This window comes from Bos javanicus, chromosome 11 (genome assembly GCF_032452875.1).
Source record: "Bos javanicus breed banteng chromosome 11, ARS-OSU_banteng_1.0, whole genome shotgun sequence".
Lineage (NCBI taxonomy): Eukaryota > Metazoa > Chordata > Mammalia > Artiodactyla > Bovidae > Bos > Bos javanicus.
The window spans coordinates 66884272-66908756 of record NC_083878.1 but is presented as its reverse complement, the minus strand read 5'-3'; the positions used below and the strand labels follow the sequence as shown (position 1 = coordinate 66908756).

The 24485-nt window shown below is 45.5% G+C and overlaps 1 protein-coding gene across 3 annotated transcripts; it reads right to left on the bottom strand.

Moving 5' to 3' along the window:
* Positions 1 to 494: 494 nt before the first annotated feature.
* On the bottom strand, positions 495 to 20156 carry PROKR1 (prokineticin receptor 1). Of its 3 annotated transcripts, none has more exons than XM_061432848.1 (3): positions 18892 to 20156; positions 14015 to 14659; positions 495 to 3026 (listed from the first exon to the last, which is right to left on the bottom strand). In XM_061432848.1, exons 2-3 carry the CDS (start codon positions 14599 to 14601, stop codon positions 2330 to 2332), a joined length of 1284 nt encoding a protein of 427 aa, XP_061288832.1. In that variant the 5' UTR covers positions 14602 to 14659; positions 18892 to 20156; the 3' UTR covers positions 495 to 2329. The 3 variants fall into 3 exon arrangements, with proteins under 3 accessions (XP_061288832.1, XP_061288833.1, XP_061288831.1); XM_061432849.1 differs by lacking the exon at positions 18892 to 20156 and adding an exon at positions 18316 to 18596; XM_061432847.1 differs by lacking the exon at positions 18892 to 20156 and adding an exon at positions 17736 to 18303.
* Between the last annotated feature and the right edge of the window lie 4329 nt (positions 20157 to 24485).

Below are 24485 nucleotides of genomic sequence, written 5' to 3'. Positions count from 1 at the left end.
GCCTGGTGGGCTGCCGTCTTTGGGGTTGCACAGAGTCGGACATGACTGAAGCGACTTAGCAGCAGCAGCAGCAGCAGCATGAGGACCAGCATAAAGTGGTCCTCAGATTTCTAGTCTTGGCACTCAGGTGCTATGGATTTACCAAAGTAGATTTATAGGAGAAAAATTTAAACCAGCTAAATCTCTTTAGGATGGAGAGAAGTTCACAGGCAAGAAAAAACATGAAATAGCATTGTTCTCAGAATTCATATGCGGAGAAGGCAATGGCAACCCACTCCAGTGTTCTTGCCTGGAGAATCCCAGGGACAGCGGAGCCTGGTGGGCTGCCGTCTATGGGGTCGCACAGAGTTGGACACAACTGAAGCGACTTAGCAGCAGCAGCAGCAGAATTCATATGATCATGGAATCAGCACCTATCAGTGTTCACTCAGAAAACCATTACAGTGTAACTGGGAAAAGAATGAGGGAGGGAGGAAATTACAGGAATACTATGGTTAATAATTATATAGAGAGAGAGACTATTTATTTCACTTGATAATAACATTTTCATTCATTGTACAATCACAAATAGACATAATATCTAGAAATATTACAGACAGGCAAACAAGTGAAAATTTGATATTTTAGGCTGAAAATCAGGAAGAGGTTTGACTGTCACATGTAAAAAGCTCCCATTTAATATAGTCAACTCATGTTGAACATTCTTAATGGAAAAGATGAACATAAGGACAACAAATTACATCATTTTATTATTTTTCAGTTCAAAAATTAAACTTTCCTAGTTTTAGAATGCAATAGAATTGCCTTTCAAAGCAGACTGGCTTCAGGCTAATATTTTAATTAGTTTGCATTCTCTGAGAGTATTCTAGTTAAACCAGAGGGTAAATCTGCTGGATGATGAATAAAAAGAAACAGGTTTTAGAAATATGTCTTCCAGGCAAATATAGTAACTATTAAAAAAAAAAAAAAACTTTGCCACCAAAACTCAAGAGTTGACTATATTTGGAGGGGGAAACAGCATACATACATCACTTAGATAGCATTATGTCAATAGATGTGCTGCTCTAGAATTATTTAATAAGAAGACAAATCCATTCCACATCTATCCACCCCCATGAGATGAAACCAGACTGAGAAACAAATATCACACCCCCCAGATTCACGCTGGCTAGGAACAGGCATGACTGGTATCTCCATGATCAATCACAAAGATGCTCTGATTCTGAAGTTTCTAAAACTCTGAGCTCATTTTCTCACTGGAGACCTATCTACCATTTCTTTGCACAATTCCGCCACCAAATTTCAATCCCTTATTGTACCAATCTGTCATTAGGAACATAATACACATATAGAACTGCTAACAGGGGTAAAGGAATAATTCACACAAACAATATGAAAGGGGGAGATGGTGAGGATTCTAGATATATAAGCTGACAAGCTTTTCCTTTCCAGGGCACCACACATAGCTATTAGTCCACTCTTGATTACTTGCATGGTTCAAAGAGTTTTCCCATATATTATCTCATTGGTTCTTCACGGTCACCACATTGGGAGCTGTCACAGGTATTATATCATCTTCATTGCCTCCGAGAGGCCTTACCCAGGCCCATACAGGTGATAGATCCAAGGCTGGGTCGTATCTTCTGGTTCCAAATTTCCAAATTCAAAAAACCAAACAAAGGAGGTGGATTAAAAAGGCCCTCAATAAGCCTGTAGTCTCTGAATCTCACTGGTGCCAACCCCCACCCCCCACCGCCTATTTGTATGTTTCTTTCTTTCCTGGGTGCCCAGGGTGAGAGTCAGAACCAGAGACAGAAGGGAAGATTGCAGAAAGAGCCAGGAACCTGCTTTGTATTCTTGCCCCAGGCCAGCAAGTGTTAGGACTGAACTCAAGCCTAAGAACAATCCCAGAGATAGGTTATCTCAGTGTCTGATGAGTAGCTGAGATGATCCAGAGAGAACTTCACCCTACAAACATATAGACCACAGTTTTAGGTGACTACTCAGGCTCCCTTCTGGAAAACCCATCATTCCACACTATGTCCCATCATTTTTTTGTGTTTGTTTAATCCCTATTTCTTTCTGCCAACCAAATATCATCAACAGATACAGATATCACCAGTGCCTACACTTTGCACAAATTAGATGTTCATTGAATGTCGGCCACTGGTGATGGTGTGGTCACACCAGTTTTAGAGATTCTGAGCTCCCTGAACACAGCACTGACATATTTGTCCATTTCTTTTGCCCTATGTGGCAAACCTAGAGTTCTTGGTTGATAGTGTGGGCTTAAGCACATTGTCAGGGGCCCAAAGGTCCTGTTCTGGAGTTATTTCAGCCCGATGCAGTCCACCTCTTCTGTGGCAGGCACCCCCGTGGTTTTGAGGTCAAGGTCCCCACTGGACTTGCTGCCATTGTAAGAAGCCTTCCAGTGGAGCAGCATAATCTTCTTGAAGTACTTGATGGTGTTATTCTTGACAGTCACGAAGCACACGGTGTTGATCATGCTGTTGCTCATGGCAATGCACTCGACCACGTAGAAGGCCGTGAGATAGTGTTTCTCCTTCACAAACACTGTGGGGAAGAAGTCCCGCACGATGGCGAAGCCGTAGAAGGGCGCCCAGCACAGCACGTACGCGGTTAGGATGCACATGAGCACCAGGACGGTCTTCCGGCGACAGCGCAGTCGCTTCCGGATCTGCTCCGTCTGGAAACCAGGGACGGCCTTGAACCAGAGCTCTCGGGAGATCCTGGCATAGCATAGGGTCATGGTGACCACTGGGCCCACGAACTCGATGCCAAAGATGAAGAGGAAGTAGGACTTGTAGTAGATCTGCTGGTCTACTGGCCAGATCTGGCCACAGAAAATCTTCTCCTGGCTCTTGACAATGACGAGGACCGTTTCAGTGGTGAAGTAGGCTGACGGTATGGCAACAAGAATGGACACCACCCACACCAAGGCAATCAAGCCCGTGGCTGTTTGGTACTTCATCCGGGGTCTCAGCGGGTGGACAATGGCCAGATATCTAGGATAAGGACACAGCTGGTGTCAACATGTAGTAAGGAAGTGCTGGAGGATATTATTTTTGCAACATTGAGACACAATCAAATGGCACCTATGGTACGTGGGCTTCCCGAAAAGGCAGACTTGCATGCCAGCTCCAGCCCCACATCTGACTAGCTGTGCAACCTCAGGCAAGTTATTTTTAATTGAAGGACAGCTGTTTTACAATGTTAATTTCTGCTGTATAGCAAATATACATCCCACTGCTATACAGTAGGACCTTGCTATTTATCCATTCTATATATAATAGTTTGCATCTGCTAACCCCAAACTGGTCATCTATCCCTGCCCCAACCCCCACCCCTTGCCCCTTGGCAAAAACAAGTCTGTTCTCTATATCTGTGAGTCTCTTCTGTTTCATAGATTAGTTCATTTAGGTCATATTTTATGGCAATCCACTCCACTATTTTCACCTAGAAAATTCCATGGATGGAGGAGCCTGGTTAGGCTACAGTCCATGGGGTCGCAAAGAATTGGAAATGACTGAGCCACCTCACTTCACTTCTTAGATTCCACATGCAGGTGATACCTTATGATATTTATCTTTCTCTTTCCGACTTACTTCACTGAGTATAATAATCTCTAGGTCCGTCCTTGTTGCTGCAAGTGACATTTTCTATTGTTTATGGCTAAGTAATATTCCATTGTATATATGTACTGCATCTTCTTTATCCATTCAGCTGTCGATGGCCATTTAGGTTGTTTCCATCTCTTGGCTATTATGAATAGTATGGGTGTGAACATAGGGCTGCATGTATCTTTTTGAATTAGCATTTTCTCCAGATATATGCCCAGAACAGGCAACTTATATTTAATCTCTCTGAATCTCGACTTCCTTATCTGCAAAAGTTTTTGCTTGTTTGTTTTTAAAGATTAAACATGCCAGTATATACACAATTTCTGGCACAGTTTTAAACATGGTATATACTCAATAAATGGTAACTATTATTATTAAATTTAATAATAACATGTCTTATTGGTTTCTAGCCTGGCACTATTCCCAGGTCCATGCTGTTTTCAGGGAAATTCATCCTAATTACCCCACAGTTTAGAGTTAATAGGACTTGAAAATTCTAAGGACTTGTTGGGAAAATTTGCCTTTTCTGATAGAAATAGTGGGCAAGGTTTTGCTTTCATTCAACACTTTTAAATACATTAAAAACATTACTCTACATGCAAAGGTGAAAGAAACGCATGTGACCATTTATCTTATTCTTCAGGCTGGAAAATGCAGCTTAGTGAGAAATGACTGACTTTCTTAAGGTCATATACCATAGTACTCTCAATAGAAAACATTTAAACCTATCTCACATGGTTGATGTGAAAATCAATTGGGAATATACATGAACATGTTTTTTGAACCACAAAGCAACAGACAGTAACAGATATTGCTTTTGTCCTTTCCCCCTAAACCACACTGCTGTTACCACAGTAGTCCACGAAACAAAAGAGAGCATTTTCTGGGGGATGTGAGTCATTCGAGCAGTATGAAAGTGTCCTTCCCAGAGAGAGTGCACACACTTAGGCAGACAGCTTTGATTTCCTGGAAGACATTCTGTCTGGCAGGGGGTAGAAGCAGGAGAAGGAGAAAGATGGAAAGTGAAGTGGGAGGGAATGACTAATCAACACTGGAAATAAACATATCCTCACGCGTCCACAGCTTATTCCTGGTAAAACAAAGGGCAAACATGACAGGGGCCTAAAGAAAGCTAAACAATTCTGTTTGCTTTGCAACTGATCCCCTTGAGGTCATCTTACTTGGGATTCTGATTGGAAGAGGAGGTTCCTTCTTTTTTTTTTCATATCATATTTCTGCTGTTTCTGTCCACCCCATAACACAGACAGCCAGCCCCACTGAGTGTCACTTGGAGAGTTCACTGGCACAAGACTTCTGCTCTCTTCCAGATGTTAGATGAAGTTGGATGGGTTGGGTTCACCCTGGCCACCCAGCTGACTGCTTGACAGGTTCTACCACCAACAACAAACCCTGGCAGTCACCAGTCTCCCAGGCTGGATGCTGAGGGTGAAATGGGAAGGCCTGCAGCGTGTTGGCAGTGCCTTTGTCAGTGCATGCAGTGGACCTCCCAGAAGACCACGTCACTCCTGCTGTTAGGAGGGCGTCCGATCTGCTCTGAGTCATAACAAAAACTAAGAGTTTAGAGCTTTTGTTCTCATCATCTCTCTCCCTTATCTACCCCACCATGTTCTGCTGATTACTCTGTCAAAGAATGTTTTTGTATTCATACTTGCTTGCTATCTGAACTCACAATATACAATTCTATTCCTTCTTTTCCCACTAGTAATTTCCTAAGTTTTTATGATGTTTCAAACTCAGAGTGTTTTTTCAATGACCATGTAGGAGAGAATACTGATCCAGGAATGAGAACATTAAGAATCTAATTCCAGCTTTGCCACAGACTTATTATGTGAATCTTAGCCCTGTGGACTCAATTTCCTTATCTGTGACATGGGAATATCAACTGCCTTTCCAAACTCACAGAGATACTGTGAGGCTCCAAAGTGATACTGCATATAAACAATAGACTATTAATACGCAAAATTGTTAGTATCCTAAAATGTATTTTTCAGAGCTATTTTATATAGCAAGCAATTTTCTTTCACCTGTTACTTGCAAATCCTGCATTTGCAAATTCTCTGCTACTTGGCTCTATTTTACTGGATCTACTTTATTGGATTTATTCATTTTTGCATCAACACTAATCTTCAGGGTAATCTGTGACTGTTCATCAGTTCATCCTGACATCACCCCACCTCCATCCCCAAGGTTAGCACCAGGAGGTGTGCAAGAGGCCTTCCAAATATATTTACCAATAAGGAAATTGCAGGAAACTTTCAAGGATAGCCACCAGTTCGGCTATGCTACACTCTGAACTCCATGATTAGTAAGTAAAAGTCACTCAGTCATGTCTGACTTTGTGACCCCATGGACTGTAGCCCACCAGGCCCCTCTGTCCATGGGATTGTCCAGGCAAGAACGCTGGAGTGGGTTTCCATTCCCTTCTCCAGGGGATCTTCCCAACCCCACGATTGAACCCAGGTCTCCTGCACTGCAGGCAGATTCTTTACTATATGAGCTACCAAGGAGGCATATTATTAGTAATACTTGCTTAAGTTTGTAAAGCAGCTTACAATTTACAGAGCGTTTTCAAATTTACTTTCTAGTTAGATAACCCCAACCCTATTGCTAAGGAAGAAAAGATACCCATCTTACAGATGAGCAAACTGAGATGGGAAGAAGTTAAATAACTGTCAAAAGCCATGCAGCTAGTAATTGACAGAACTAGGCTGTATATTGTCACCCTGCTTATTTAACTTATATGCAGAGTACATCATAAGAAACTCTGGGCTGGAGGAAGCACAGGCTGGAATCAAGATTGCTGGGAGAAATATCAATAACCTCAGATATGCAGGTGACACCACCCTGATGGCAGAAAGTGAAGAAGAACTAAAGAGCCTCTTGATGAAGGTGAAAGAGGAGAGTGGAAAAGTTGGCTTAAAGCTCAACATTCAGAAAACTAAGATCATGGCATCTGGTCCCATCACTTCATGGCAAATAGAGGGGGAAATAGTTGCTGACTTTATTTTTCTGGGCTCCAAAATCAATGCAGATGGTGATTGCAGCCATGAAATTAAAAGATGCTTACTCCTTGGAAGGAAAGTTATGACCAACCTAGATAGCATATTCAAAAGCAGAGACATTACTTTGTCAACAAAGGTCTGTTTAGTCAAGGCTGTGGTTTTTCCAGTGGTCATGTATGGATGTGAGAGTTGGACTATAAAGAAAGCTGAGCACTGAAGAATTGATGTTTTTGAACCGTGGTGTTGGAGAAGACTCTTGAGAGTGCCTTGGACTGCAAGGAGATCCAACCAGTCCATCCTAAAGGAAATCAGTCCTGAATATTCATTGGAAGGACTGATGCTGAAGCTGAAACTCCAATACTTTGGCCACCTGATGTGAAGAGCTGACTCATTTGAAAAGACCCTGATGCTGGGAAAGATTGAGGGCAGGAGGAGAAGGGAATGACAGAGGATGAGATGGATGGTATCACCAACTCAACGGACATGGGCTTGGGTGGACTCTGGGAGTTGGTGATGGACAGAGAGGCCTGGTGTGCTGCGGCTCATGGGGTCGCGAAGAGTCGGACACGACTGAGCAACTGAACTGAACTGATACTGATGATGCAGATCCATCCATATCTTGTTCGAAATCCAGTGGGTTCTCCAGTGGGTACTCCATTTGTTCTTTCCATTTCCAACCAGAACAAGCAACCCTTCCTCCTTCCCTCCTGAAATCCTAGCAGCCCCTCTCTTCTTTTCATCATAGTCAGTTTCTACCTATAGATGTTCCAAAATGGAGTTAGATAGTTGGCAACTACTTTTCTTTCCTTAGGAGTATGCCATTGGCTTGACCAGTGTGTCTAACACTACAATGGCTCAGGTTCAGATCCACTTAGAGTCAGCATTTCCCAGAGAACAAAGAATGAAGGCTGCCAGACAAAGCCATGTCCAGCCACTAGCTGTGTGATGGCAGTGGGTTGTGTGATTAAGCAAAAAGACTTGGAGCTCCTTTTCTGTCCCCGGGACTCAGCCCCAGATCTCATCATGGAAATGGTGATCACAGTGGCTACTAGGTGGCTCATGGGATGGGCAGCTAATGCACAACCTGCTCCTTAAGCAACCAATAAGCTCACCAGGAAGTATTTGTGCTTCCTAAGGCTGAGTGCTGTTCCTCCTGCCTTAGTTGCCTCATCCAGACAGTAGAGAAGAGCGGCCAACAGGCAGGCTGACTGGTAGCTTCCCCTAGATTCCAGGTAAAAGAAGGGACTCCAGTGCCCTATGTGCCTGAGATCCAAAGATACACCCCAAAGATTGTGCGGCTGTCTCCACATCAAAGGGGAAACCCAGACCTAGGGGACAGGGTGCTCTCAGGGTTTTTCTTAGTTCCCTGCTACCCTCAGGACTAACTCCCTGTGCCCAGATTTTGTGATCCTGTAGAGCAAGGTCCTACTTTTTTTTTAAATTTTATTTTTAATTGGAGGATAATTACTTTACAATATTGTGATGGCTTCTGCCATATGTCAACATGAATCAGCCATAGGTATACATATGTCCCCTCCCTCTTAAACTTCCTTCCCACTTCCCTCCCCACCCCACCCCTCTAGGTTGTCCCAGAGCACCTGCTTTGGGTTCCCTGTATCATACAACAAATTCCCACTGGCTGTCTACTTTCCATATGGTAGTGTATAATGTTTCAATGCTACGCTCTCAAATCATCGCACCTTCTCTCCCCCACACTGTGTCTAAAGTCTGTTCTCTGTGTCTGCATCTCCACTGCTGCTCTGTAGATAGGTTCATCAGTACCATCTTTCTAGATTCCATATGTATGAACTAATATACAGTATTTGTCTTTCTCTTTCTCACTTACTTCACTTTCTATAATAGGCTCTAGGTTCATTCACCTCATTAGAACTGATTCAAATGCATTCCTTTTAATAGCTGAGCAATATTCCATTGTGTATATGTATAATTTCTTTATCCATTCATCTGTCTATGGACATCTAGAGTGATTCTATGTCCTAGCTATTGTAAATAGTGTTGCAATGAACATTGGAGTACACGTGTATTCTTCAGTTATGGTTTCCTCAGGGTATATGCCCAGTAGTGGGATTGTTGTTGCTAGTTTTATTCCTAGCATTTTAAGGAATCTCCAGTCTGTTCTCTACAGTGGCTGTTTCAATTTGCGTTCCCACCAACAGTGTAAGAGGGTTCCTTTTTCTCCACACCCTCTCCAATGTTTATTGCTTGTAGACTTTTTGATGATGGCCATTCTGATGGGTGTGAGATGATACCTCATTGTAGTTTTGATTTGCATTTCTCTAATAATGAGTGATGCTGAGCATTTTTTCATGTGTTTATTAGCCATCTGTATGCCTTCTTTGGAGAAATGTCTAAGTCTTCTGCTCACTTTTGAGTTGGGTTGTTTGCTTTTCTGGTATTGAGCTTCATATGCTTGTATATTTTGGAGATTAGTTCTTTGTCAGTTGTTTCATTTGCTATTCTCTCCCACTCTGAGGATTGTCTTGTCACCTTGCTTATGGTTTCCTCCTTTGTACAAAAGCTTTTAAGTTTAACTAGGTCCCATTTATTTTTTAGAGCAGGTCCCTGTTCTTTCTGATCTCTACTCTCTTACATTCTTTGCTCTGTCCCCACACCTCCTGTCCTCCCCGGATCTCACTCTCACCTCAAGCATTCTCACCTCTCAGCTTTTGCAAACACCATTCTACCCTCTTGGAAATCCTTTCTTCTTTACTGATAGTCACTGGTTGAAGCCAAGTTAAAAATCTGCCTCCTGCATGAGGCCTCCTTTGACTCTTCTGGTATCGGATGATCTTCCCCTTTTCCAAATTTCATTTCAAACTGACGCTTTACTTCCCCTCTAACTCTTCCGTGTTAGTTCTCACCCCTCCCTGCGCCCTGGATGACAAGCTTCCCAAGAAAAGGGATCATGTCTTACTTCTTTCATAACCTTTGCTGACTGTGAACTTCAGGTACTTAGAATCTTAATAAAACGTCACCCTCGACAAGTACCTAGCCCTGGATGAACAGAAATGTAACAGGCCATGGTGACAGTTCTCAAAAAAATTGCAACCTGTTTTTGGAAAACAGAAGATCAATGTGTTTACCCAGCATGAGACTGGCAGGTGGTCTGGAGCTCAATAATAAGACATTGGAAAAGCAGATGAAAAGATTCCAGCCGTGTTCTGTAGACAATGGTGGTGTTAGAGGTCTTTCAAGCAAGAGAGGGAGGGGTGTATGAGGCAGAAGATGAATTTGGCTGTAGTCTTGCTTTCTTCCCTCAGTCTACAGGGCCCTTCTCACAATTCCTACAACCTTCAATTTTTCTCCTATCTTGAGGCCTTTGCACCTTGTGTCTGAAATACTCTTTCCCAGTCTTTACAAGGCCAGTTTTTTTTTTCCCCTCCATCATTCAGAGATCTGTTTCAATATCTCTTCTGAGACACTTTTCCTGACTCCCACCTAGAGCCTCTCCCATGCTCCGTCACTCTCAGTCTCTGCTTGTGTGTCTGTCTGTCTTATTGAAGAACACTTAATTTACAATGTTGCGTTAGGATCAGGTGTACAGCAAGGTGCTTCAGTTATGCTTACATGTACTTGTTTTTTGGATTCTTTTTCATTATAGGGTATGTATATTTTTGCTTTTACTCAGAGTATTTCTAATGTTCTGAAATTACCTTCCTTCTTTGCTTGCCTGACTGGTCTCTCTCCATCAAGCTCCATGCGTGCAAGGAATTTTTTTGCTTATTCACCATCATTTCACCAGTGTTTGTAATAGTATTTGTCACATTGAAGGCTCTCTATAAAAATGCATTGTTTGAATGAACAAATGAGTAAATGAATGAATGTTTAGGATGGATTGTGAGGGAGTAGGGTTGGCAAAGGGGCAGAGCCAAGAAACACTGGTGGCAGGAAGACCAAGAGAAGACTGTGATAGTTCAGCCCTTGCTGGAAAAGTGGGAGGTGGGAGCAGGGGCTGTGGGTGGGGCGTACTGTCAGGCCCTGGGAATAAAATGAATGGTGGAGAAAGGGAGAAAGCAGCAAGGACAAAAGGGATTTGCCAGGTTAGATGCCTGGGAGAACCATGGAACCAATAGTAGAGACAGAGAACAGGTAGGAGATAAATAGTTTTGTTCTACTATAACTTGAGAGCTGTATTTCTTAGAAACTTTGTAGTATTATTTCTTTAATCAAGTCATAAAACAACCACTGTGATGAAAGCAAAAGAGGCGAGCCAATCAGAAATAGTCATAGGTTATCTGGTTCTGTTATTACTGTTCCTTTAAAGGGTAATTTACATATTATAACATCCGCTGTTTATTTAGTACTTACTCTGCTTTAAGCATTGTTCTAAAGAATTACAGAGTCCCTTGGACTGCAAGGAGATCCAACCAGTCCATTCTGAAGGAGATCAGCCCTGGGTGTTCTTTGGAAGGAATGATGCTAAAGCTGAAACTCCAGTACTTTGGCCACCTCATGCAAAGAGTTGACTCATTGGAAGACTCTGATGCTGGGAGGGATTGGGGGCAGGAGGAAAAGGGGACGACAGAGGATGTGGTGGCTGGATGGCATCACCAACTTGATGGATGTGAGTCTGAGTGAACTCCTGGAGTTGGTGATGGACAGGGAGGCCTGGCCTGCTGCAATTCATGGGGTTGCAAAGAGTTGGACACGACTGAGCGACTGAACTGAACTGAACTGAACTGAAAGAATTACATGTGTTATTTCATGTTATCTTTAAAGCAATCCAATACATTAAGTTTTCTTATCATTCTTATATTATACATGAGAAAACTGAAGCAGAGAGGGGTCAAATAACAAAACCCTGAAGCCAATAGACAGTGCAGTAGGAGTTTAAACCCGGGCAGACTAACTGCTTGGGATTCTCTGGTGGCTCAGATGGTAAAGAATCTGCCTGCAATGTGGAAGAGCCCGGTTGGATCCCTCTTTGGGGAAGATCCCCTGGAGAAGGAAATGGCAACCCACTCCAATATTCTTTCCTGGAGAATTCCTTGGACAGAGGAGCTTGGCAGGCTAGAGTCCATGTGGTCACAAAGAGCTGGACGTGACTGAACAATAGACTAACTGCTCATACCATTCTTACAGAAATTTATAAAATTAAAGATATTTTTATAACTGTGGGCATATTTGTTTTATCAAGATAAAAACTAGTTCCCAACAACAAAATCAAACCTGAAAATCACTGATTAAATCCTGAACACATGAGGCCAAACAGGAATCTATTCATGAAACTGAAACTTGACATGTAAAAACACATAAAAATCTAAATAATTTGAAACAAAGATCACAATCATCACTAAATGAACTTAAGGCGTTGGAGCAGTCAGTTAGTTGGCCAAGGCCATTGGATGGTCCCGTGCAGGCAACACCGTTTCCTCCAGTGTCTGGGTTCAAGTTTCCAATCACAACACTACTCTAAACAAGAGCAGTCCCCAGGATGCAAAGCATGCTCCCAATTAAAATCCCTACTATAAAAGAAATGCCTGCAATATTTCAGACAAGCTGAGTTTCATATGAAAGTTGAATAAGAATTTGAAAGAGTTTGGTAGATGGAGGTGAGTTGATTGACATAATAATAGATAATATTATCTTACATGTTCAGAATAGCCCGATGTCCTGATTTTACCCTGGCTTCCATTCCCCTTGAAGCTGCTTCTTCCTTCAGTGTTACCCCTTTCCACCAGTAGGCCCCTCCCTGGTAAAATGGGTCTCACGCAGGCAGCAGGGGCCCACCCCACAGCAGACATCTACCCACTCGCCCGCAGTGGCTGGGAGCACCCTCTGTGAAAAGATGTCCTACTAGAGCCAAACTTCAGGAAATGACCCCTTTGTTTTGTCCTGCTCGAGTGCTGAAAGAGATGGTGCAGCTTCCACTTGCAGAAAAGTTCAGAGACAAGGTCCCTGGAGATCTTCCTCAACAGCTGTGAGGAGGACTTGGGAAGCAGGTGCTCCTTCCACGTGTTCACCCAGCGTCTGTTCATGGGTGGACAGAACACCATGGGGCTCCATGGCTCACACTGAGGACCTCAGCCAAGCCTTCTTCAGAGATGACACTTCTGACACCTTCTACAGATGACAGACCAAGGGCTGATTAATGTGCTAATCCTCTGACATGCTTCTAGGTTTTAAAGCCAGGCTCCTTCTCAATCCCCTCTCAATCCCGGGATGTCCTGATTGCAAGGAGTGGGCCAGATGCCACCAGAGCCCTCAGGCCATGGGACACAGAGAGCATCTGTGGGTCAGGCCCTCTGGGTTAAGACGGAGAGGCAGACTGTTCAGATCCAAGTACACAGAGGCCCAGTCAGACCCTCAGGGTATCTGTCTCTACACTGCAACACAGTGTTTTGTAATAAGAGTTCAACTTTGGGCAGAGGAGCCTTCAAAGACTGTCCCAAGGGCAGAAAAACCACTCTGGTCCATTAGCACAGGTGATTATACTAAATGAAAAGCCTGAAGATATAAGATTGGCAAAGGCAGCTCTTACTGATTTTATTTATCTTACTAGAATCAGCTCTTCTGTACTGTTGCACACTAATGTATGAAAAGGAGCAAACTGATTATTGCAACAAAAACAAAGAGTAAGTAAGCATATGCTTTGTTTTGACTTGTTTTGTTTGTTTTTTCAAAACAAATTCCTCAACCTTCTTTAAAATCAACCAGTGTTAACACTGTTCATCTACTATAGTTGTAGTAGTAGTGTTAGTCATTCAGTCATGCTGGACTCTGTGTGACCCTATAGACTGTAGGCTCCTCTGTCCATGGAATTCTCCAGGCAAGAATACTGGAGTGGGTTGCCATGCCCTTCTCTAGGGGATCTTCCCAACCCAGTGATCGAACCCAGGTCTCCCACATTGCAGGCAGATTCTTTCCATCTGAGCCACCAGGGAAGCCCTAATCTACTATACCCCAATATAAAATTAAAAATTTTTAAATAATAATAACTATTAAAAAGTCAACTGGTATTAGTAGGGTGTCATGTTTAGTATAGTAGGTCTTGATGAGATAGAAACCTCCTTTAAGATTACCAAGTTGACTCAGGAGGTAACTGCCTGCAACTTAAACTTCTCCCTCCACACCTCCTGGTGGCTGTCTGCCTCTAGGCCTTGGACAGCACCTAGCAGCAAGTCCATAGCAGAGAGATCAGCAGCCTTCTGGCTACCCAACTCTAGGGGCCTCTACTATCTCCTGACTCCTTACAGCTAGAAAACTACAATTCTCACTTTTAGTAAATGGGCCACCTTTGGCCCCTCCATGCATCCACAGTTCTGGTGAACACAGATACCTCTCATCAGTCACAACTGCCCTTCCTTGGTGGTCCCCACGCCCACTCACCTGTCGATGGCGATGGCCAGCAGGGCGTTGGTGGAGACGTAGAGAGAGACCGTGCGCAGGTAGTTGACAGAGGCACACAGCACGTGGCCGTGCTCCCAGGAGAGCTGGCGCACCACGTAGTAGTCCATCTCGAAGGGGCAGCAGACAATGGCCACCAGGAAATCAGAGATGGCCAGGTTGGCGATGAGCAGATTGGTGAGGTTGCGTAGCTTCTTGTAGCGGGCCAGGGCAGCGATGAAGATGAAGTTGCCGATACCACAGACCAGCATAATACCCACCAGCGCCATGCCAATGACAATCTTGGCGGCAAAGAAGGTCCGGGAATTGGTCACATCCTCATCTTCATCCAAGGGCATATCATAGTCACCGTAGCTGAAGTTGAAGGGGAAAGAAGCAGCTTGGGCTCCGAGGGGGTCAAGCAGAGGGAAATAGTTGGTTGACGTATTGGTGGCATTCTCATCCATGACCCCCATGGTGATCTCCATCTGGCTGGTTGAAGCCTTGAGCCACACTCTTGGGAATTCCTCTGGGGTGATGTTGCTAGGCTGAGGTCTCCCTTTTCTGCTGAAACTCAGCTTTTCCTTCATGAGTCAGTGTGTCCCTGCAAACATCCATGGCGTCCAGAATCCAAGCTTCATCCTAAGCCTTTGAAAGACATTACACACAAACCAGGCCAAATTTAAAACCATCGTGTAACCTAAGCTGGCCCATTAGGCACCTGCCCAGAGTGAGCACTGGGTTGGAATAGAGATAAAGGAACCAGGGGAAGAAAACAAAGGAATCCAAACCACACACCCACTCATTTAGGTAAGGTTAGATTGCTATAGAAACAAACAGGCACCAACTCAGTTTATTTCCATTCCACTGAAGATTCTGAATGTTGCACTTTTTCTCAGGGGCCAAAGTAAGGAATGTGGGGAGGCTGAAGAGAACCAAAGTAACCTGCTCCAAACTCCTTTCCTTGTCTCAACAGCCTGAACTATGTCCTTGTGAAATTGTCCCATTCTGTGGCTTAAAAGAAATTGTTCTGAATCCCATTGAAGAAGCAAGGCTTTGAGACAAACCTGACTACTCTCCATGAGCTGGCCTCCTTCCTTCTGGCAAAACACTGCTCTAAAATCACAGAGCCTATGTAGCAGCTGCCTGTCCCTCTCCTTACTGGGTTTCCTATTCCTACATCCAAGGCAGCTGAGACCCTAGAAGCCACACACAGCATTTACCAAGGCCTGTCCCCAGACAGGGGCTGCAGGGTGAATTCCCAGCCTAATCACCGAGTGACTTAGAAAGGGGACACCGGAGCAAAGTCCTTCCTGGGATGGTTGTGTGTCCTGAGATAAAGAGTTTAGACATCCTCCAGGCAAGAGCTCAATGATGTCTGTAAAGCACTGAGCTCCGTGGAGAGGGAGGGTGTTACACCCTGCTGCTAAGTCGTTTCAGTCATGTCTGACTCTGTGCGATCCCATAGACGGCAGCCCACCAGGCTCCCCCATCCCTGGGATTCTCCAAGCAAGAACACTGGAGTGGGTTGCCATTTCCTTCTCCAGTGCATGAAAGTGAAAAGTGAGAGTGAAGTCCCTCAGTTGTGTGCGACCCTCAGCGACCCCAAATGAATCAAGTTTAATGGTTATAAATGGGGTTGGGAATGGCACAATCAGACTGAATTTTAGAAATACCACTCTGATTACAAAGTGGAGAACAGGTTGGAGGCTTTTGGAATTTTGTGAGATCACAGTGATGGACAAGATGGACAGTAGGGGGAAGATGGAAGAGAGAGGGAAACAGAAAGGATTCAATGATAGACCATATGTGGGAGACTGGGAAAGCCAGAGAAGTTAAAAATATTTCCCAAGTTTCTAGCCTGAGCAAATATGAGGTGTTTTTTTTTCTCCATCTACCCAATGTGGACATTAAGAGGTTATGTGACTAGCCCAGGGCTGTTCAGCTTGTAAAGATTGGAAATGTCTTTCTGCAATTATTGATAGTGATTTTTTCCCCTTCTATACAGTTTATTATGGCAACTTTCTAAACCCAACTGAAGTTTCAAACAGCCATTAATGTTCCATCTGTACTCCTACCTACTTCTCTCTGCCCCCTATTAGATTATTGTGAAGCAAAACAGATACAGGTATTTCACCTGTAAATATTTCAGTATATCCCTAGAAGAGATAACTCTTGGGCTTCCCTGGTGGCTCCGTGATAAAGAATTTGCCTGCCAATGCAGGAGACACAGGTTTGATCCCTGATCTCGGAAGATCCCACATGCTGCAGAGCAATTAAGTCCTTGTACCACAACTATTGAGCTTGTGCTTTAGAGTCTGGGAGCTGCAACTACTGAAGCAGTTAGGCTCTAGACCAGGTGCTCTGAACAAGAGAAGCCACCACGATGAGAAGCCCGAGCACCACAACCAGACAATAGCCTCTGCTTGCCACAACTAGAGAAAACCGTGAAGCATTGAAGACTCAGCACAACAAAAAATAAATTTAAAAAAATTTAAAGTAACTCTTCCTTAAAAAAAAAAAAAACACCAAGATGATGCTTTAAAGAAACAACCCTAACCACTGTTGCACCCTAGGACTGCAAGGAATTACTAGTGAGGACCCAAGCCTCCTCCGTCAGCTGCAAGGAAGAGGAGGGTCCACCTGACCCAGATGCTGCGGCTGGGGTATCAGGAGGGGTTGTCTGCTGCACCGATGGGGACACAGAGCCAAGAGCTAGCTGGAGTCCCCATGTCCCCTGCACTCTCCCTGCAGACCCAGTCAGTCCCACAGTCTGCAAGAATCAGACCAGGTTGCTGGGATAGAATAAGAAGGCTGGAGTCTGCAGAGCTCCGTGGAGGGCAGGAAATCCGGAGAGGGAGGGGAAATGTGGGAGTCTGAGGTTCCTGGGACAGGGAGACACAAGGAAGACTCCAAGGACCCCCAGGAGAGCTTGCTGTCCACATCCCTCAAAGGTGACACGCCTGGAGCCTACCTTTGGGGTAGAACTAAAGCGCCTCTGCACCCTGGGGAGGCTCGGCCCCAGTTCCATCTCTCCCCCAACTCTTTGCCTCTATTTGCCTCAGATAGTTTTTTCCTCTTCTGAGCATCAGTTCTGCCCCTCTCAGGCCCTGCCCTTTGCCCCTGTCAGATGTAAGAAGCAGAATCCATAGCCTAAACGGCAGAGGATGTCAGGCTTGCCATCCAGGCAGGAAGGACCCAGTCAGGGTGGGACAGTCCTTGTCCCTGGTGGGCCCTGTGTGTCTCCGAGGCAGGGCACCTCTGGAAAAGGCCCTGCAAGCTTGCTACCTGGAAGACTCAGTCTTTTTTAAAACAAAGAGCATAAAAACTTCTTGGGGAGACCGGGTGTTAGGAGCTTTGGGATTTCCCCCTTTATCCCCACCTCCCCAAGAGGAAGCCCACTGTCACACCTGGTGTCCTCTGGAGCCCTAGTGTTTAGCGCCCGCCCCCCACCTCCCCAACCCCCGGCCAGACCCCTCCCATCTCTGGAAGCCTCCCTTCGCAGCCCCTGCTGGTAAGCCGTCTCCGGCTCGCAACTTTGTCCTCCGGAGCCTCAGAGGCCACACCTAAGGGCAGAAGGAGCGAGCAGCCCGGCTCCCGTGAAGATATGAGCACGAGTGTGAGTCTCTTGGAAAGCCCCCTTCCCACTCAAAAGCCCCCGCGCCCCGGAGGCCGGTGCCGCCTGGAATCCTTGGAGCATCGCTCCGGAGGGCGCGCTCTGTACCTGATTCATCCCGGAGTCCCCAGCCAGGCAGACGAGGTCCTGGGCTCTTTAGCCCGGGTCGGAGGGCACGAGCCACTGCTCCCAGAAGCCCGCAGGAAGAGCACGGTCCCCGCTCGGGGCTTTCTCCTGGCTGGGCTCTGCAGGAGTTGCTCTCTCGCCGCCGCAGATCAGAGAACCGCGGCTCCGCGGCGAGGCCACCCCCGCCCCGCACTCGCTGCCTCCGCCCCGGGGGCCGCGGGGCGCCCGGGGCCCAGGTGGCTGGCTCTGGGAGGCGTGCTCCTCCGGGTCCGCGAGGCTCCGGGAGACACCGAGGCTGGGAGGTCCGGGCTCCAGGCGGGGCCACGTCGGGGCGCCCAGGCCAGCGCGCGGCTGGGGACCCGGGAGTCGCCCCCGGGCCGGAGTGTCGAGGACGCAGAGGCGAAGCCGGAGGCGAGGACACGCCGCAGGGAGCGCGCGTTCCCTGGGCTCTCAGGCTCCGGAACGACCGCCCGGGGCGGGAACAAGGGCGGCGGCGCTGGGAGCGGGCTCAGCGCCGACTTCGAGGTACCCACCCTGCAGTCCCCGGGGCTCGGCCGCTCACCTGGTCTGCCCCGGAGCCACCGCCAGAGTGGGCGGTCGGGCTGATGAGCCGGCGAGATTTCAAAGAACCGGGAGGAGCCTTCCCTTCTGCCCACACCGCCCTCGCAGGACACACTGGGAGCGACTCAAACGTCGCTCCCCCGGGCAAGCCCGACTGGACGCGGGGGTCAGCTTCATTTCAGCCCTTTGACCCCGCTGTTAGAGGCTCAGAGAACTGCTTTCCGGAAAGCAAGGAAGTTGGAGGAGGGCAGCGGTGTGGATGCCGGAGAGAGAGGAGCCCCACCGCCCCACCCCCACCCATCCACCCATCCACCCATCCACCCATCCACCCATCCACCCATCCACCCATCTACCCAGGGATATCTGATCAAAAGGCTAGGATTCTCAGAACTAACTTACAGAGCACTGATCTCCTTCAAAAGTCTACAAATTTCTCAAGAACTTAAATATAAAATCACATTGGGTAGCCTTTCCCTTCGCCAGGGGATCTTCCTAACCCAGGTATCAAACTCAGGTCTCCCACATTGCCGGCAGATTCTTTAACAGCTGAGCCACAAGGAAAGCCCTATAAAATTACCTTATGATCCAGCAATTCCACTTCCAAAAATATCCAAAGCCTGGACTCAAATACTTGCACATGAATGTTCACAGCAGCGTTGTTTACATCAGGTGAAAGGGTGGAAACAACCCAGTGTTCATCAACTGATGAATGGAACTTTTTAAATGTGGTTATGGCAGAAAGTGAAGAGGAACTAAAAAGCCTCTTGATGAAAGTGAAAGTGGAGAGCTCAACATTCAGAAAACAAAGATCATGGCATCCGGTCCCATCACTTTATGGGAAATAGATGGGGAAACAGTGGAAACAGTGTCAGACTTTTTTTTTTTGGGCTCCAAAATCACTGCAGATGGTGACTGCAGCCATGAAATTAAAAGACGCTTACTCCTTGGAAGAAAAGTTATGACCAACCTAGATAGCATATTCAAAAGCAGAGACATTACTTTGCCAACAAAGGTCTTGTCTAGTCAAGGCTATGGTTTTTCCTGTGGTCATGTATGGATATGAGAGTTGGACTGTGAAGAAAGCTGAGCACCAAAGAATTGATGCTTTTGAACTGTGGTGTTGGAGAAGACTCTTGAGAGTCCCTTGGACTGCAAGGAGATCCAACCAGTCCATTCTGAAGGAGATCAGCCCTGGGATTTCTTTGGAAGGAATGATGCTAAAGCTGAAACTCCAGTGCTTTGGCCACCTCATGCGAAGAGTTGACTCATTGGAAAAGACTCTGATGCTGGGAGGGATTAGGAGCAGGAGGAGAAGGGGACGACAGAGGATGAGATGGCTGGATGGCATCACTGACTCGATGGACATGAGTCTCAGTGAACTCCTGGAGTTGGTGATGGACAGGGAGGCCTGGCGTGCTGCGATTCATGGGGTTGCAAAGAGTCGGACACGACTGAGCGACTGAACTGACTGAACTGAACTGATGCATACGTTAGAATATATCTCATCCTTGAAGAAAGGAAGGAAGTATAAAAGCGTTGTTGAGGACGTGGAGAAATTGGACCCTTGTGTGCAGCTGGTAGAAACGTAAAGTGATGCGGCCACACTGGAAAACAATATGGCAGGACCACACACACAAAAAAAGAATTACCATATGATCCAGTAATTTCACTTCTGGGTATATCCCCAAAATTACTGAAAGCAGTGTCTGAAAGAGATATTTGTACACCCGTATTCTTAGCAAGGTTATTCACAACAGCCAAAAGGTGGAACCAGCCCAAATGTCTATCAACAGATGAATGCATAAATACAAATGTAGCTTGTATTATACATACAACAGAATATTTTTCTGACTTTGAAAGGATAGAAATTCTGACATATGATATGATATGGATGAACCTTAAGGACATTATGCTAATTGAAATGTCAGTCACAAAAAGACAAATGCTGCAAAATTCCATTTATCTGAGGTACCTAGATGCATCAAAATCATAGAGACCAAAAGTAGAATGGTAGTTGCCAGGGACTGGGGGGATAAGCGAAGGGGAGTTCCTATTTAATACAAATAGAATTTTAATTTTGTAACATGAAAAAAGTTCTGCTGGTGGATGGTGGTAATAGTTGCACAATAATATAAATGTACTTAATTCACTAAACTGCACACTTAAAACAGTTAAGAAGGTAAATATTATATGTTGTTACGTTGTAACCCTATGGCCTGTAGCCCACCAGTCTCTCTGTCCATGGAATTTCCCAGGCAAGAATACTGGACTGGGTTGCTATTTCCTTCTCCAGGGGATCTTTCCGACTCAGATATCGAAATGGCCATCTTCTCCATTGCCAGGCAGATCTTTACCACTGAGCCACAAGGGAAGCCCAAATATTATATGTATTTGACCACAATAGAAAAAAATGGGGCGAAAAAATGAAGTCTTGATATATGACACAATACAGGTGAATCTTGAAAACATGTTAAGTGAAAAAAGCCAGCACAACAGGACACACACATGACTCCACATATATGAGGCACTACAGCAAGTAGATTTATGAAGACAGAGAATAGAATGAGGACGAGGAATAGCTAGTAATTGTTTAATGGACACAGAATTTCTGTTTGGGCTGATGACAAGGAAATGGATAATGGTAATGGTTGCACAACACTGAATACACTTCAGTTCAGTTCAGTCAGTTCAGTCGCTCAGTCGTGTCCGACTCTTTGCGACCCCATGAATCACAGCATGCCAGGCCTCCGTGTCCATCACCAGCTCCAGGAGTTCACTCAGACTCACGTCCATCGAGTCAGTGATGCCATCTGGCTATTTCATCCTCTGTCGTCCCCTTTTCCTCCTGCCCCCAATCCCTTCCAGCATCAGAGTCTTTTCAAATGAGTCAACTCTTCACATGAGGTGGCCAAAGTACTGGAGTTTCAGCTTTAGCATCAGTCCTTCCAAAGAACACCCAGGGCTGATCTCCTTTAGAATGGACTCGTTGGATCTCTTTGCAGTCCAAGGGACTCTCAGGAGTCTTCTCCAACACCACAGTTCAAAAGCATCAATTCTTTGGCGCTCAGCTGTCTTCACAGTCCAACTCTCACATCTATACATGACCACTGGAAAAACCATAGCCTTGACTAGACGGACCTTTGTTGGCAAAGTAATGTCTCTGCTTTTGAATATGCTATCTAGGTTGGTCATAACTTTTCTTCCAAGGAGTAAGCATCTTTTGATTTCATGGCTGCAGTCACCATCTGCAGTGATTTTGAAGCCCCCAAAAATAAAGTCTGACACTGTTTCCACTGTTTCTCCATCTATTTCCCATGAAGTGATGGGACCAGAGATCTTACCCATGTTTCACTCTTTCCAGGAAGCATTCCTTGATTCCCTGAAGGCTTTTCACACCTTTTCTTGCCACTTCATGCCTCTCTTTGAATGTACGGCTGTATACCAATTTGCTTTTTATCTTGAAGTTTCCTGCAGAAGGGCTCTGTCTCATTCTTTTTTTCCTAAATTGGGGTATAGTTGCCTTACAGTGTTGCTAGTTTCTGCTGTGCAATGAAGTGAATCAGCTACATACATATATATATACACATCCCCTCACTCTTGGATCTCCCTTCCCTCCCCACGTCCCACCCATCTAGGTCATCACGGAGCACTGAGCTTCCCATGCTATACAGCAGGTTCCCACTAGCCATGTGCTGTATACACGGCAGTACATGAGCGCCAATCTCAGTCTCCCGGTTCACCCCCTCCCCTGCCCCATTCCCATGTCTGTTCTCCGCATCTGCGTCTCTATTTCCGCCCTGCAGATAGGTTCATCTGCACCATTTTTCTAGATTCCATATATGTAGAAATGTGGATGGACCTAGAGTCTGTCTTACAGAGTGAAGTAAGTCAGAAAGAGAAAAACAAACATCATTCATTTTTGAATCCTGTTCAGTATTGTTTCTCAGACTTTCCTGATCATTAGAATTATTGGGGGTGTTAGTTAAACATACAATTCCCAGTCCTGCCCCAAACAAAGGGAAGATAGAAAAGGCTTTTCAGACAATTGTTGACTTGTCATTCCAGATAACATATATGTGTTCATTCCACATAGTGTGTCTTCCCATTTACTCAAAAAATTAAAAGCAAAGCACACTGTGCTTTAGTTATCTATTTCCACATTCCAAATTATGCCCAAACTTCAGAGCTTAAAGCAACAAACAGGTATGGTCTCACCTAGTTTCTAAGGGTCAGGAATTTAGGAGTGGCTTACATGGGCAGTTCCAGGTTCAAGGTTTACCTTGGGATTGATGCCAAATTGTTGGCCTGGGTGATACCTTATCTGAAGTCTCAACTGGGGTGGGGGGGATCCACCTGCAAGTTCACTCACAAAGTTGTCAGGCCTCTAGGTTTCACTAGCTGTTGCTGGAGACTTTAGTTCCTCCTATTCATGTGGGGCTCACCACAGACTGCCCAAGTGACCTCACTACCTGTGGTTGACCTCCTCTTTTCTGCAGTATGTATTTGTCACACACACACCTCTTGCCACAGTGTGGGAGGGGACCTCACAAGTGCATGAATACCAAGAGGGGGATCACTGGGAACTGATTTGGAGGCCATCTTGGAAGCTAGGTACTAATGCAAAGCTAGAATTTTCCTATTTCCCCATCAAAAACCTGATAATGAATGGTTCTTGAGGCTAACAAAGTTAGCCACAATGAAGACTTTTTGACCTTCAGAGTAGGGAAGTACTGGGTGGCTTCTGGAGTTGGAGTCAGGAGGGCATAATTGGAATACCTTATTGGCCAGGACCCTGCTGGGGGAAATGGAAATATTAGAGGCAGACACAGTCTGGCAGGTTCTATGTACTTCAGGTCTTGATGGGGACTCCTTTGAAGGCCTTGGTCCCTACAGATCAGTCTGCCAAAGGCTTCAGGGGAGCTCCCTCCATCTGAGAAGCAGACATCCATCTGGCGGTCAGTTTTAATCATTCATTTCTGTGACAGAGTTAAACCCAGACTTATAGCAAAATCTGGAACTAAAAAGTTGTGTTTTTTTTTGTTCTTAAAAAAAAAAAAAGCTAAGGAGAAGAAGGAAAGGAAAGGTGTTTTAAAAAATTTGGAACTCCAATAATGTCATTTTTTCCAAATTGGTGTCCCAAAGACACCAATGACCTGGAAGTTTTGTGTGTGTGTGTGATTAGAGTCTGCTGCCACAAAGGGCACGTGCTTTGCCTCATCCTGCCTACAAAGCAAGTCACAATACCTGAGAGAATGACATCCCGGGGAGCCCTCACCAAAGAAAACCGAAAGAAAGAACTGGTTTGGAAAGTATTTTTTTAGTGCTTTGAGGTGTCCCTCACCCCTAAACAATGTTCTTGAGCTACCTTGGATTTTTGTCCTCTCCTATTCCTGGTGGCTCAGATGGCAAAGAATCTGCCGGCAATGCAAAAAACCTGGGTTTGATCCCTGGGTTGGGAAGATCCCCTGAAGAAAGGCATGGCAACTTACTCCAGTATTCTTGCCTGGAGAATCCCATGGACAGAGGAGCCTGGTGGGTTACAGTCCATGGGGTTGCAAAGAGTTGGACACAACTGAGTGACTTACACTTTCACTTCACTTCATTCCACTAGTAGGAATCATCCCAAAGGCCCTTTGAAATTGCATTTCTTCATTGTATCATTCTATAATTAAGTTCCTTGGTTTAGACATGAAAATTTAACATCTTGGGGCTTTTTTCATGCAACTCCCATGATGCTCTAGCAAATGCCACTTAGAATCCCAGCTCAGGGAGGGCCTTAGAGGGCATTCTGTGAGCACTCATTTTGAGAAAGGAGCAAACCCATGCTCAAGAGGGAAGGCCTCTAGACCAAGGGAACAGGCTGACTTCAGATCTCAGATTGGAATCCAGTCTTCTGAACTTCAGCTCAACCCTTGCCTCCCTGGCCAGCCATACCCACAATACACATCACTACCTATTCTCAATTTGCCCCTCTTTCCATGATCCTTGGCTCCAAGGTTCAGCCACAATTCCTCCTGTCTGGCAAATTTACTAAAACAGCTTATTTTCTGCTTTCATCAGATTTGTTCCCTGAGCATACACTCTCATTCTGTGCCGTGAAAAAAATGAAGGATTCCTGGAAGACACCCAGAGCTGGCTCAGAACTCAACCTGCCTCCTTTTCCAATGACCT